Source organism: Furipterus horrens, unplaced genomic scaffold, assembly GCF_987537825.1.
Source record: "Furipterus horrens unplaced genomic scaffold, mFurHor1.1.pri manual_scaffold_17, whole genome shotgun sequence".
Taxonomy (NCBI): Eukaryota; Metazoa; Chordata; class Mammalia; order Chiroptera; family Furipteridae; genus Furipterus; species Furipterus horrens.
In genome coordinates, this window is record NW_028327187.1 from 109,492,444 (window position 1) to 109,508,456 (window position 16,013).

At 40.5% G+C, this 16,013-nt stretch overlaps 1 protein-coding gene across 2 annotated transcripts in view; it reads right to left on the reverse strand.

Moving 5' to 3' along the window:
* CDKL5 (cyclin dependent kinase like 5) overlaps window positions 1-16,013 on the reverse strand; it is a 109,981-nt gene that overhangs the window by 13,785 nt on the left and 80,183 nt on the right. For both annotated transcript variants that reach the window (XM_090264458.1, XM_090264457.1), the window contains exons 11-14: window positions 10,491-11,457; window positions 6,377-6,478; window positions 6,009-6,114; window positions 2,507-2,630 (exon numbers count right to left, since the gene is read on the reverse strand). In XM_090264458.1, the coding sequence (XP_090120584.1) occupies window positions 2,507-2,630; window positions 6,009-6,114; window positions 6,377-6,478; window positions 10,491-11,457 (1,299 nt within the window). The remainder of the gene's footprint in view (window positions 1-2,506; window positions 2,631-6,008; window positions 6,115-6,376; window positions 6,479-10,490; window positions 11,458-16,013) is intronic.

The following is a 16,013-nucleotide window of genomic DNA, read 5'->3' on the forward strand; positions in this document are numbered from 1 at the left end:
GAACAGAAAAAGAACCATAGATGTGGAGATCATTTGGAGAGGTTATCAGTGGGGAGGGGGAACGGGGAGAATGGGGGAAAAAGTGCTGGGATTAAGAAGCATAATTGGTAAGTACAAAATAGACATGGGGATGTTAAGAATAATATAGGAAAGGGTGAAGCCAAAGAACTGATATGCACGACCCATGGACATGCACTAAGGGGGGTGAGAATGCTGGAGGGAATGGGGGTACTGGGCGGGGGGGTGTCAAAGGGGGAATTATTGGGACAATTATAATAGCATATTCAATAAAATATATTTAACAAAATATATACACTGTAGAAATATTCTCTTCCCCCCCAAAATGTAAAGTACTACTATCAAGGAGAAACAGACTGGCCTTGGAAAGTGATAATTTAGAAACAGCAATTCACTATGTTACTATAGCAAGGCTCATTCATGCTGTTGTAACAATTATCAAATTGAATTTCTCTGAAATATACACAGTATGGTGAACCTATGAGATAACTTGTTTAAGAAAAAATATCAAGACAAGTCAAGCTTAATGCATGACTTAGACTAAGTTAGATGTGATGCATGAAGAAATATGATGGCAGCATTCTTCAGGAGGGTGATGGGAACAAAAGAATATAGCAATTCATCACCAGTAATTCCAGAACTCTCAAGCCTCCTACCAGCAGCATCGAAGTATAAATGACACAATGGAGACTTGTCTAAAGTTCAATGTCCCAATCGTGCCTCTAATTCTTTTTAGAACAATTGTTTTCATATTTCTATACATATCCAGGTCTAAACAAGCTCTACTCAAACTGATTATCAAAAAGAAGAGGTATGTTGTGAATATCACCATACCACATTTGGATTCAGTTTTGATCTGACGTACCTAATTTTCATAGGATTGTTAGTCTGTAATTGACACTCTTTTAAACTCTTAGCACTTCATTACACAATGAACAAGAGGAAAAATAATTTCTTCTGTAATCCCAAATCCTTATAATTTAGACACTATTCTCATGGCTTGTTAAAGTCACACTTAAAAACTGCCAATGCCAACAACTAAAATAAGTTGTACCTGTGCTCCTAGATTAATGTATATATAGGAGATCTTATCTACGATCACATGAAGAAAGAATGCACCAAAGTTTATCAGCAAAATAAGTGGAAGGGAGACGCCTGACAAGTCATACTGAAGTTAGAGGACATAGACGGTAAAAACTGCTGATATTAACAAGTCACTGCTCTAGGTGCTTTTGATGCTTTACCTCAGTTAATGATCACATTAACCCTATGAAGGAGGTGCTCTTCCTAGCCCTGTTTTACAGATGAGAACAGCAAGATACAAAGAAGTTAAAGTCACATGGCCAGAAGGTGGCATTAATCAAGAGACCCTATTTCCAAGGTCTACCTTCTTAGTCACTAATGTGAAGACTTATTTTGTAAATAAGGCAATGGATGTAAAATGTGCTTATAAAAGAAAAAAGTATTTATAGCTTTAAAAATCTTACTGTCTTAAAAATAATCACGTTATTTTCACCACTGGGCACAGTAACAGAGAAACCTCAATATAACCCTGCCAACAGGGTCCAAATTGTGAAACCACATAGGGTCAGGAGAACTGACCTAAGGCCCTCTGTAACTTCTGGCAACAAACACCAGAGATGGGCTCTCTGGCAGAATGGTCTTATTCTATATTTGGTGTGTTACAGTAAAGCACCATTTTATTCCACTAGTGGAGAACTTGGTAGGTATTTCTGTAAAGTACACATAAGCACCCCTCACATCTGGATTCTGGGCAGTCGAGAACACTAAGTCCACATTACTATTTTTAAAAAGTTCTTACTCCCAGACAGATCTGCTGATGAGACTTGATATATGTTATAATTCTCTCCCTAAATTTTTATTACATATGACATAAGAAGATAAAAGGATACATAAAGTTGGCACATCATTTTACTTTCTATCTTTTCACCCTGACAAAAGTCAGGTGGCATAAAGATGAAAGATACAAGCTGTGGAGTCAGAACCTATGAAGGTCTAGATCCTGCTTTGTGTTACTGGCTGTCCAGCACCAGACAAGCTCCCTACGATTTTTCTAAGCTGCGTTTGCTCATCTGTACAATGTGAGCCACTCGTACTTCAAAGGCTGTTAAAACTGAGTGAGACAGTGCACACAAAGTTCTAAGCAAAGTGTCTGCTACGTGATTCAATAGCAAAAAAGAGGAGACAGTGAAAGACATCAATCATGTCAGAAGAACGCAATGGAAGACTTATGAGGCATTTATTGATCCAGGATATTTTTTTCTTTTATATGTTATTTAATGTAAGTTCTGAACTTGAAAGAAACCATTACAAATAATGACAAGTCACATTTTCCATACCAAACAATCTCTCTTGAGAAAGAAGAGTACAGCAGGAGGAAGAATGCTCAAGTTTATCCAGAATTTCTTTGAAATCTCAAATCTCCAGTTAGAAAAACTTAAGAGGAAAAACAAACCAAAATACTTACCATGGTTCAAACGCTGGTTGTCTTTTTGAGTGGTTAGTTCCAGAACTACTTTCTGATGGTAGGGAAGAAACTCTAGTTGACACATTATTCTCATGGAAAGAATTATCTGGACGTGGAGATGGCACTAAATAAAGAAAGTCACTGATGTAATCTAATGGTCAAGACAGGATTCAAGTTATTCTATTGCATTTTTTTCTCACACAAATACAGATAAATCAAAATCCTCAGCTGCCCTTCAGATAACTTCTGTGTTTTCTGAGGGTGGAGGAACTCCAGGGAACATACTCCCTACCCCCACTGCTTACAAGACCAATTTGTGAGGGTCTGTTAACACCAGGCAATATATATCATATCACCAGGCAATATCAATTGACCTGTCAACTGATAAATTGAAAATATTGTAGGATATTTAAAAGTATGAATATGATAGCCTCCCCTCAATGTTTTGATATTCTTTGAAGTGCAGGCTTTTTTATATCATAGACCCAACCATGTAAAATCTATTTAGTCTGAAGTGACTTAACAATAAGAGGTCTGTCCAGAAAAAGCCCAGCCATTGTTGATATAATGAGAATGGTTTGCACAACATCAATGTAACCTGGCAGCCAAGGCGAGGGGACTGGAATGCACATGCGTGAACAATGATGACTTCACTGTACTGGTCAGTGGGGGCAGTAGACACTGTTGAGTGAGCGCGTGCACTGTGTGGCCATTGCATTCAAAAGGACTGAGCAAGTAGAGCAATGAATCTGCATTGAATTTTGTGTTAAGCTTGAACATTCCTCTGTGGAAACTATTGGGATGGTTCAGAAGACCGCATCTATGGGCAGCTGGTGATTGGCAGCTTCATCATGACAGTGTACCCGCTCATACATCACATCTTGTGCAGAGTTTTTTTGTGAAACACCAAATCACCCAGGTGACTCAGCCCCCTACAGCCCAGATTTGGTGTCCTGGGACTTCTGGCTTTTCCCAAAACTAAAATCATCTTTGAAAGGGAAGAGATTTCAGACCATCAGTGAGATTCAGGAAAATATGACAGGGCAGCTGATGGGGGTTGGGAGAACCATGTGAGGTCCCAAGGTGCCTACTTGGAAGGGGACTGAGGTGTCATTGTCCTATATACAATGTTTCTTTTATCTTGTATCTTCTTCAGCACATGCCTCTATTTTTCATATTACATGGCTGAATATCTTCTGGACAGACCTCATATGTGTGCTGGAATATACAAACTACTGTTTAAGCCTCGACACTTGGGAGGCAGCATCAATTTTATATTTTTAAAACTAAATTCCAATGAAATTTGGTTACTTGCGCAAGAATACAATTTTTTCTCTATATTTTCAATTCAGGAATAAAGAGAAAGATAAAACACGATGTATCTGAGTAAACACTTTTCTGCTTTTTAGGTGGGGGTTACTATATTTTATGTCAATTTCTAAGCTTGGTCATAAATCAAAACATATTGCAAATTTCATCACAAAAGGAATATACAGGCTATATATCAAGATAAATGACACCACCTCACTTGACTCTTGACCAATAGGATGAAAATGGGAAGCATTCTGGAAACATCTGTCATTTCGGTGATACCACTAAATCTTCATCCAGTTAGATTCAGTAGCATCATTGAAATGGCAGCTGTCTTCAGATGTTCACCTAGTTAAATCTTTTCTTCCTATTTCTAGACTTTCTAAAATAAAAATGTTCTGCCTGCCAAGCCCTGAAATGGATTATAAGGAAGACAAATGAGGGGTTGTGTTGATATTAACTGATTTCATTTACTCAAAATCAAAATAAAACTGTTTCCAGACTGATTAGAATTTTGTTAACGTTTTATATTAAAGTATTTTCCATAGACATCTATTGCAATAACACATGTATGGTCCATTTTGGAAGTAAAACTTACAGTGATAGAAGAAAAGGCTTTTGCTCATGTAGACTACAAGATTCTGTTTTAAATGACATTAATCTGAATTAAAATTTTAGTCCCATAAGATTCTAAGGTAATCAAGGCATGAGAAAAAAATGCATTAAAATTCATTTATGCTTTTTTCAAAGGTGGGGCTTGGAGGGAACAGAGTAGCTTAGTGATTCAATATACATTTAGTCCTTAATAACAACTGTATGTTTTCATTTAGCTCGGGTTCCTGGTTAAAATGACCAAGCAGCTGTCCATGTCCCCCCTTCCCCCATTCCTGCTCCTTTCCAGCTGTCCTCCCAAATTAGCACAACAGTGAGAAGCCAGACAATGAGTGTGAGCAACAGCAGAAGGTCGTGGTGACACTTGAAGGCTATGAAAAGTTGAACATCCCAGACCCAGGACCTTGCCCCACCTTGGTGGGCTTGCTATCTGTCTCCTCCCCAGCGGTTCCCACAGCTCATCAAAGGGGGTGCCTGTCTCTGTCAAAATATCCTAAATTCACACAGCCCCAAAGCATCTGTTTTAGTTGTCTATTAAACATTGAAGTACATTTTTAAGGCTGTGTAAAGTACACTTCAAGATTTTCTTTCATTCAATCAGCAAATACTAATGAAACTGCCAGGCAGTATGCTAGTCAATGAGAGTGAAAGATGAAAAGATAAAGGGCCTCACAACCTTGTGAGAGAGAAATGCAGACAGAGAATCAGTACCATGTGGTCTGTGTCATGTTAGAGGCCTAAACAAGGAACCATGGGTGGAAACAGGGGAGGAGACACTTCAATTCATCTGGGTGGGCAGGGAAGACATCACACTGCTGAGGACCTCACAGTAGAATCTTCAGAGGGACAGAAACAAGCTGTCCAAGGAGGGGGAGGAGTGAGTTTCAGGCCAGAGGACAGAGTGGCCTCTGTGAGTCCCACAGGCTGGGCACCAGAGAGGAAGAAGAACAGCTGGAAAGGATGGCAGGGCCAGGGCAAATCCTAGAATGGTATCCTGGGGCATTCAGATTTTGTCCTCATGCAAATGGGACGCTGCCAGAGGACTCCCAGCAGGTGAGAGATAGAGGACTGCGTGTGGGTGGTGGTGGGCAATGGGTTGCCTTGCTCTATGTTTTTTCCTGTAGCATTTATTACATTTTATTGTTCTATATAATTATTACGTTTAGTACTGCTCTCTTCCTATGAGGATGTGAGCTCTGTGAAGGTGATTATTTCAACCTTAATGTTCACTGCCATGTTCTAAACCAGAACAGAGTCAGGCCCACAGGTGACATTGATAAGTCTTTTATCACTTAATTGAATCAATGAGTGGTGTGGTCAGAATATAGCTTCAGAAGGGTCATTCCAGAGACTGTTTTGATGGTGACCTTGGAAATAGGAAGACTACTCAAAAGAACCTAAATCAGAAGCCTTGAGGACTTGAAATAAGACCAGAAGTCAGGAAAAGCACTGGAAGGTGACAGCGGGTGACTCACACAGACCGAAGCCAGGGCAGTGAAATGTAGTCAGGGGCGGGGCTGGAGGTGTAGCAAGGGGCAGAGAAGTGAGGACCGTATTGTGTGTCAGGGGCCAGGCTTACCTCGGTAGAAGCTGCCAACTCTCCTTGGAACAGGATCATTGTACAGATGTCTATTTTCTTTGGGGGCAGTGCCATCATCAGAATGGGGGTCATGATATGCTCCACCCTGAGAGAGAAAACAGGTTTATATGAAAGTAAATGGCCTATGAACTTAGGATAGTGCCCCACTGATCTATAATTTACTCCAGGATTTTTAAGAGAAAACTCAGAATTATGGCATGAGGAAAACTACTTTATAAGCCAGTTCAAATTATTTATGGGAGATTAGGTATGCATAAATTTTAAAAGATAGGCTGTAATGATGTCGAATGACCAATTTTTACAGACAGGTTGTAACATATAAGGTGACAACTCTGGAGAATTCAGACCTCAGATTTCTGCCGCCCATGGAATGAAGAGTTGCCATCTCTGGAGGGTTCTTTTACGGAAGATCTTGCCACAGTCATCTCTGCAGGGAGCTGTTCTCCTGGCTGGAAGTCAAATTTAAAAGGATTTATAAGAGCGCCCTTATAAATGATGAAAATCACCTGAATTGCCATGGCTTTATTTGGTATAACCAGTACCTTAACCGACTAAAAGAAAAAATGCTAGTTGGCTAAAACACAAATTGTCCCATAGGAGTGAGTCATCGGATGAATGTAAAATAAGTCAAACAACTGTCACATAGATGGAAAGTGAAAGTCTCATTAAAGTTAGGCGAGCAGGGAATGAATTACTCTGAAAATAGTTCAATTAATTATTTAAAACAAAGAAAATGATCTTCTTAATATCTAGATAGTCATGGTTCTGAGCAGTGCTCTAATTAGAGATTCCATTAGTTAATCTAAAATTTCTTTAGCAGATTTTAGGCTGAGCTCTCTAAAAAGAACTGTGCAGATCCAAAATTATTTTTCATGAAAGACTTATATGGCATATTCAGATGAAAACTAAAGTTTTTTTGGCTATAGAGGAATAGAATCAGTAGTCTTAATAATCTCTGTCTTAAAATTGTAACTACTGCAGTTTATTTGCTTAAGTTCACTTCTGCAGTATAATAGTGCTTATATTTCATGTATTTTCTTAAGCATAATTATGACACTGCTCATCTCAGGAGACACTACCTATTTCTCTCAAGGAAATGATTCACAAGCTAAGAGTAGTGTTGGTCCACAATGGTGTTCAATGAGGGAAAAAGCAGCATTTTCTACCCTTAGAAGAAAAGGGATTATGGAACAAAATTGCCAAGCCATTAGCTGCATGATGTATTATCTTGATTGAGCCTTATGTGATGGCTCAAAAACATTTTATTTAAAATTTAAAATCTGAGTCTCTTTGCCTCCCCTCCCCTCAGTTTCCAAATGTACTATGAAAGGATTCTGGGCAGGAAATCATCCAATGTAGCTTTTCTTCTTTCTACTTTATGACAAGATCTTAGATGAATTTTATCATCTGTATTGTTTACAAAGGCTCATAACAAAGTATTTTAGAAAACAAATGACTTACATCTAACCTAAACACTTAAATGACCGTGCCCAGTCCAGTCCCCTTACTTTTGAAGGTAGCCACAACACTTTGCAAGAGAGTGATTCACCTCATTTATTCACGTGAGGTTTTAGTACTTGTCAAGCAGTCTGCCATCTCTGTGCCTTCACACTTGTACTGTCTTGCAGCTTGGTACTGTACAACCTAAACTTAACATCCAGTAACAGTTGGATATGTGCTTAATCCACAGTAACTCTTTCTAATTACTTTATTTCTATCGCGTTCACAACGTCTTTTTTCTGGAACTCTCAAAAAGCCAGCCCACTTGTCCTTTTTTCCAAGTTAAAAGCTTTTTGTTTGTCTTACTTCACTGTTTACACTATGCTTAGTGCTAGCGTACTTTACCTGGCATTGACCTTAATGTCTCTGTGCACCTGCCAGGCTCTCTAGATCTCTGTGGGCACTAGAGTTCTCCCTTCTCTTGAGAGACTCCTTAGGGGCTCCTCCGAGCACTGATCTGACTCCAATCATGGCACCTCCTGTCCCTCCTTTCACCTGGGTGCCAGACAGTCTTTCCAACCTCGTGGAGAACACCTCTGCTTAGAGGCCCAGGGTCACTGCAAGTTCAACATGTCAGCATGGTAAAGTACAATGAGTGCTGGCTAGGAAGCTCGACATTGCCACATGATCCCAACTCTGCCCTGAACCAGTTGGGTAAGCTTGGGCAACTCAGTCAACTTCTCGGAGCCTCAGCACGCTCATCTGTTACATGAAGGGGTTGAATTCAGTGTCTTCAAAAGTCCTCTTTTTGTACTCTGAAAAAGAGCTCCTAGCAAAACAACCTTGAAGGCTTTCTTTTTCCTGTATTCAGTCCTTCAATTCACAAGTCCTGTTCTCTCTACTTCTGAGGGGTCTTTAAGGCCCACTCTTCCCCTGCTTTCCCACTGGCACTGACAGTCCACAATATTGTCTCCTCCCCTCATCCCTGGATTATTACAAACACCACCCCAAATCTTGCATTCTCATTCCAGCAAGGTGGAACAAGTTGCAACCCCCACAGCACACCATGCTATTTAATGTCTCTCTTACCCTCCACCTCCTTGCAGTGTTCTTTCCTGCCCTTCCTTCAAGCCTCTTTTCTGATGCCAACTCCATTTTCTTCCCCTAGTTAAGTCCCAGAAGTCTCTGCTCAGATACCACCTCCCATGGGGGCCTTCCACAGGCCCCTGCCTGACGATCATCTCCAGACAGTGCAGGCATGCAGCCAAACAGCATCATAATGAGCTATATGCTGGCAATTGTTCGACCCTCACCCCAGCCCACACACTCCAAGAGGGCAGGAAACACATCTTTTTCCTCTTTCTAATTAGAGCCTATCATGGTGCCTAGTTTTGTACATGCCTGAACATAGTTCATTCTCCAGCTTTCCAAAACCTCTCTCTACATCCTAGCTCAGAGCAAGACCTTTAGTTGCCCCTAAAGTCATTTCTGACGGCTCCTGCTCACAATGCTCTCTTCCCTGTTCTCAACTTCTATTTATAGCGAGTGCCACAGGAATGTGATTCCTAATTAGTTCATTGTTACCATGTATAACTTAATCTTCCCCGAGAGAAGATAAGTTTCTCAAAGGCAAGAACTGGAGAATACCCAGCACAGATGTGTTCCATGCCTAAAGAACAGCCCCCCACCCCACCCCACCAGCCTCTACAGAAGCAGTAACGACAACTAAAATCTGTTCAACACTTTACTCTGTGCTCAACACTGGGCATGGTGCTTTATACACTGTCTTTAATCCTAACAACAACATACAGATGAGGAATCTGAGGCACAGAGAAATTGTATCACTCTCCCAAATTCAATTTGAAGCACATTGCAAAAGTGGAATACAAAACCCAGGTCTGCCTGGCTTCCCAGCTGAGCTCTTAGCTACGTTGCTATACCTACTGAGACTGCTCATTACTGCCAATCCCCTCTCCCCAGCACTCATCTTGCTAAGCCTCCCATTACATTTTCCATCCGTATTTTCTGGAGTTCTTACAAACACTGATGAACTTATTTTCACAGCCTCTAACAGGGGAGGAAACTCTTCTCCTTCTGACATTGGCTTTCTCCACCTTTATTTCTTTGATGCAGGTGAGTGTTTAAGATCACGAAAATGTAATAAAAAAAAAAAAAAACATGCTTTGTTGCAAGAATGCTGTTGCTTTTAAACAGGTCAGTGCCAGGCCCTGGCTGGGTGGCTCCATCGGTTGGAACATCGTCCTGTGCAACAAAAGGTTGCAGGTTTGATCCCCCAGTCAGGGCACAGACCTCTGGTTAGGGTGCATATGGGAGGGAACTGATCAGTATTTCTTTCACATAGATGTTTCTCTCCCACTGTCTCTAAAATAAGTGATAAAAAATATCTCATGGAAGGATTAAAAAGAGATAAACAGATCAGTGTCACTTCCAGGGTCTGAAGATTAATTAAGATGGAGGAAGTATTATGCTAAAAACATTGCCTTGAGATTTAAAAACAATCTGAAAACTAAATATTAACATTTATCCTCACCTGATGTTAAATTTCTCTATAGTCCTAGATAAATTTAAAACTTTTCAATTTGGCTAAGATATTGAGTAAGGTCTTAGCAAAGGGTTTGATTTAAGCAAAAGTGGTTTGGAGTGGTTAGAGAAAAATCCCCATAAATTCACACTAAATTTTGAGAAAATAAAAACACATATAGCCAATGAATTCTACAAATTAATCAAAATAGGATGCTCTCAACAAAATATGCCAAAAAAAAAAAAAAAAAAAAAACCCTTAATAGATTTCCAAAAACAAGCTTTTTGAGGTCCAAATACTCGACAATTGTCTTATTATTTTTAACAGAGTACCCCTTCAAGTATTACTTCCCTAAATGCATACTATCAAGAAAATACAGCCTTCTCCTATCGTGGGGAAAATTGCAGACTGACCCTATTCACCCCTGCACCACCTCCTCATAGTGAGTCAACTGATCAGATTAAGGTTCTTAGCTGTACCTGAGGTGATAAGAGCTGCAGGCTGTTGGCTCTGGCTGCCATCCCTTGCCCTATGCTCAAGCTTCCGTCCAAGGCCTTCGCTCTCACTTTGTCCCGGGTCACGTACATGGAATGCCTATGTGGACGCTGCTGGGAGGAGAAGGGGCTGGTGTAGCCCAGCCCATAAGAAAAGGATTCATGAGGTGCAGACAGAGAATGAGAATGGCTGCCGTCCACGTGCTCTGGCAGCTTCAACTCATCCATTGTTTTTGAATGCCTGGCTGTGGTTCGGCGTGAGTCGAGAGTGCCTTCGCTTCGGTTATTTCTCCCTGAGGGGCTGAGCAAAGTTCTCGTGTCGCTGTGCCTGGTGGGGGTTGGGCTGGTGGGAGAGTTCAAGTCCAAGCAGCTGGATGGGAAGTACCTACTGGTATTGGATTCTGTAATTGGGGCCCTGGATTCAGAAAGGTTGCTCACAGATTTGGAGTCACTCAGTGCCCCGTGACTTTTGGCCTTGGTCCGGTAGGACGGACTCCGAGAGGACTGAGGAATGGTGTCAATGTAGCTGTGTCGACTCTGCTTTTCACTGGGCTGCAATGTCCCAGCTTTGCTCTGAGAGCTTTCCATAAACGAATGGCGGTTCTGCTGTGATCTGGTGCTCGACTTGAGGTACTTTGTGCCTGGGCCTTCCGAAGGCTTTGGGTCAATATTGAAATCAAACTCTGACTTTGACTTGGCTTCTTTTGGGCTGAGAAGGTGTGGTATGTTGTTGTTGGTCAGATCTTTGCTGGTGGACCCAGGCTGGCTGCTTGCTTGGTAGGTTTTGGTGTGCATGGGACTAAGAGTAGCTCCAGCAAGGTTGCCATTTAGGAAGCTTTCGGTGGCAGGAAGAGCTTCGTCAGCCCGGGGCAGACCCACACTTAGGTTCTGGATGTCCTTGCTGTTTGATCTGTGGTGAGACTGCAAAGCGGCACTTTTGCTGGCTTGGTTTCTATGTTAAAAACAAACCAAAACAAAAGTGTATCAGTTTTCCTCAATAGCATACACATAAAAAGTTTTATCATAAAAAAAAGAACAAATATCTAAAATACCTCAAAGACTAAAAACATTAACTCTCTTAAACTAGGGTCAACAAATAACATCTAGCCAAAAGCAGTAAGTGCCTTAGATCAAGTCACTCTGCAACTAAGCACTGGTCCTGACAAAATGATTTGGATGTCCTTAAAAGCTCAGCTAACCTACGGCCAATACAGTTTCTAATTGATAATCTGAGAAAACACGTTTTTGCTATTTTGCTGCTCACATGAGTGTTGGTTATAGAATTCTTGGTAAGAAGAAGAAAGTTGAGCTACAGACAAACTCTTTATGACTCTTTCGTCTGCTTGAATGTCAGAAGGCAACATTTACACCTAAAGGCCACTGTGTTTCTTGAACTTCGTTTTTATTTGTCAAACTCATGGCCTGCCTCTGAGGTACATACTGATAGCATATACACACAGACACCAGTGTCTCTTTTGTCTTTAGCCTGTATCATCAAGAATGAGAATTCTAGCAATGTACTCAATAAAAGAAAATGACACTCTAAACAGAAATGTAAGCTGCCTGGTGATATTTGTAGGAAAACACAATGATTGATATTTATGTTTTAGAGAAGTGGCAATACTTGGGGTACTTCAGATATATCCTTGTACACTCAACAGGAATCTGCCTCTAATTGGATCACAGGGATGTAAAGTTCATTTCTCTCCACAAGACCCAATTTTTGGTCTTCTTCATTTCACATGTCATTATTTCTGACTGAAGCCTTCTTTAAGATTTAAAGCTTCATTTCCTACTTGGTTTAAAATATAAAATATAAATCTAGAGGAAAAACTTGTCCTCTATATGAAAGCTGAAAAATGATATCCCAGAAAGATCATTTTGTTCTATTGTAATTAAAGATCAAATTGTACTTAGAGATAGGGAAGAATGCTTTTAAGTGATAAATAATCCCCTTTTACTATGCATTCAGAAAACTTTGCTGCAAATATTGTTATTGCTAAAGATGGTTTGATTTGGGAGCGTTCTGTTCCCATCACACACTAATTGGAAGGAAAGTCACACTTTTTTCCCTGCAGGACAGTAATCTGTGAAATCATGCCTTCCTATTTTTTCTGAGAACCCACTTGCTCAGGCATCAGAGGTCAGGGCCCTTTCTCTCTCCTCCTACCTTTCGGAGTGTTAAAAAGTATCTCATATCAAGCAAGCCTGCACTAGCATGGAAGGCCCCATGTCCTAAATACACTCACTATTCCCTCACAGTTGGGTCACAAGAATTTCAGCATTTAATAAGCTAACCAAATGGCAGATCCCAGACCTAGAAAGAAATTACAAAGGAAGGAAAGTTTCACTTTCTGTTAAATGATGTCAGCATAGTCTATCCCCAGTCAATAACAGATGGTCTCCAGAGTTGTTTGTCAATTTATCTCTTGGTAACTAGAATATCTTAGCAACTTTCAAAAACCCCAAATAATGACTGACAAATAATCTCATCCATAAATACAAATGATTAAGTGTGTTGGTTATTCTCCATTTGCCCAAACCTCAATACATTCTCCACTCCCCTCTGCCCCATCCTTGGCCTCAGGAGCCTGAGGACTGTATCCCCCCCCCCGAGGCTCCCTTGCCATCTAACTCCCAGCTGGGCTTAGCAGTGCAAGGGGCTGGGGGCTGTCTTCCCTGCTCCTTCCTGGCATCAGCACCCTGACTCAGATCGTTGCTGTGCCCCTCCGGATTACAGTTCCCATCGGGTGGCTCCTTCTGCCTGGCTCCCCTGGGCTCTCATAACCCTATTTCCTCCCCTTCCCCCTCCAGGCCTAGAAAGAGTAATAGTGGGAATAACACATGCAGATATTGTGAAATGTCTGAAGCTCCAGCCAGAAAAGGATAGAGAAAAGTGAGGATGGAAGCTAGAGTTTTTGAAACTCTTGGAACAGTGCTCTCAATGTGGAGCACAAACTAACTTGTGAAGAACATATTCATAACAATGTGAGACACCAAATTATAATGTGAAAAGGGAGACTATAAAGTTAGTTAAGGTAGAAACATTTGTCAGAGTTAGGTTTTCCATAAATATACTAAGATTCTAAACCGCTATCCTGAACGTTTCTGCCTTGGTATTAATCTGAAGGCATTGAGCTTTGTATACAATTTCTATGTAGAGAGGGCATCAAATTGTCTTCAAATTGGAGCCCTGTCAAGCACAAGGACAACAAAAAACTGCTTTGAAGATTTCATCTCTTTGATACATAATTGTAAGGCATCTGTGTTAAATAGCCAACCACTGAAGAGGATTTAATATACACGTATAAACCTTTCTGAAATGATTGGCAGGATGAATGGAAGGAAGCACGGGAGTCAGGGAGGCAGGGAGGGAGGGAGGGAAGAAAGGCAGACACTTAATCTCTTCAGTTACAATAACTTTTCAAAGCAAACATCAAAGATGCAAAGCTACACTCTTATGAAGAAGGTGGGCAGAGCAGGACTGGTAAGAGGGCAGTGAAGGGTGAGCTGAAGCACCAGCCACCATATCCAAGGTGAGCAGACCATCAGGAGAGTCTGAAGGAAACTTAGGGAGGGGCTAGGTAATGCAAGAGTCCATTACCTCTCCTACAGGGACATAAGCTTGAATGACAGAAGACCGGGTGTGTGTGTGTCTCAAAAACAAAGTAGGGGAGTGCGTACTTGGCAGCCAAGATGATATGGTGCCGTGAATGTCTCTACAATGGTGCTGGGAAGTCCAAGAAAGCCACGGTCTGTGTAGAATTAGTGTCCTCATTAAGAAGGGCTCCCATGGAGGAAATATAGACATGGTCAGATACGTGCAAATTGAGCTAAGATATTCAATACACTGTCAAGATCTAAAAACGAGTTCTTCCAGAGATTTTTATTTACTTATAATTTCTATTCTTGTCTGCTTCAAAAAGGGATTTGGGAGAACTCCTCAAAGACCTATACAAACCATATCCTCATCACACACACCCTCCTTGACAGATCCCTAAAGAGGGTTCCCAAGGAGTCTCAGACCCCCACTGCCAACCTCTCTCAAGTGACTCACTAGAGGACAAATACACATTTCATGGTATAAATTATATCAATAATCAGTACAGCAAGAATCAAAAATTGATCTACTAAACTTGATATTATCAGGATCCTTTTTCTTTGCAAATGTTATATAGAGGAGTCGAGTGACAAGTACAGGACATGGGAGACAAAAGCACCTGAACAGGGAGTGATCCCAGATAAGACAGACATAATGTGAACCTCCTAAATGCAAAGGAGCAACCAAATGATGAATACTATTCCTTGACTTAGTGTACTAAGATCTCATGCAAACAGAGAACAAAGTGAATACAAACTTGGTTAAACATAATTTGAATCTGTTCTCAGGCTTTTAAAAAAATAAAAGGTAAGAATGGCTTATAAGATGTGAGGAAAACAATACCAATAAAGAGAGTAAATAGTTATAAAAATAACTCCCTCATACGAATAAACAAACAAACCAGTCAAATCATCACAGGTGAGCAGAGAAAATATAGGATAAACAGTTACTGACAATTTATGGATGCACTCACAGATCTAAAAAGTACCTGGTCTTGAGCTTTCAAAATTCCGTTACATTAAAAACAAGTATTCTACATGGAGAGAACATTGGAGGAAAATAAGAGAAAACTTATATTCAAAAAGCTTCATAATTAAAAATTATTTTCTATTTATCTTCTAAAGATAGATGAGAGAAACTTCTTTCTATCTCTCAGAGTCTAAGCAACACCAGATGACAAGATCAGCTTCTTGAGAGAGGAAGGAAGATAGGGAGCCCATGACAAGCATACTGCCTCCCTGTAAATGCAGCCAACAGAACCAGGGAATGGCAGTTCTGGAGAAGCTGGATGCATGGTCCAATCCCTTGTGAGTCTCCTAACCCCCAGAAATGAGTTGTTTTTTTTTTTAAGATTATGTTGAAAAATTATATTTAAAAAACTATTTTTATCACTGCCTTCCAAACTAACTTTCTATTTCCATAGTCTTATTCTTATGAAAAAAAAAATTTTAAATCAATACTTAAAAGATAAGAGCAAAAAAACATAAGACCCTTCTATAGAGCCAGACCTACTTGGTTCAGTTGCAAAGATTGTCTTAGGTACCTAACCACCCACCTGGGTTTGATATCCTCTTCTCCCTCCAGAAATCCCCCTGCCCTAACCTACCCTTCTTCCCCTGGTGTATATAACCTCTGGGTCCCATTTACACAGAATCTTCTAGCTCATGAGGCTAGAACCCCTCTTTGTTGTTAACCCATGCTACCATTCCCAAGGAATGCGTAAGTTTCCATGCTATAGTTGTTAAAGATAAGAAAGTCTGTAAGACCCACACAACTCTTAAATTGTGGTTCTGAATCATGTAATAAGCATAAGGAAGGTATTTTTGAATAAAGAGGGCTTTCCTTCTTTTCTCCAATTGCATCATTTAAGCACCCACCTCCTCCACCTACTTGTAAGACCAGCACTG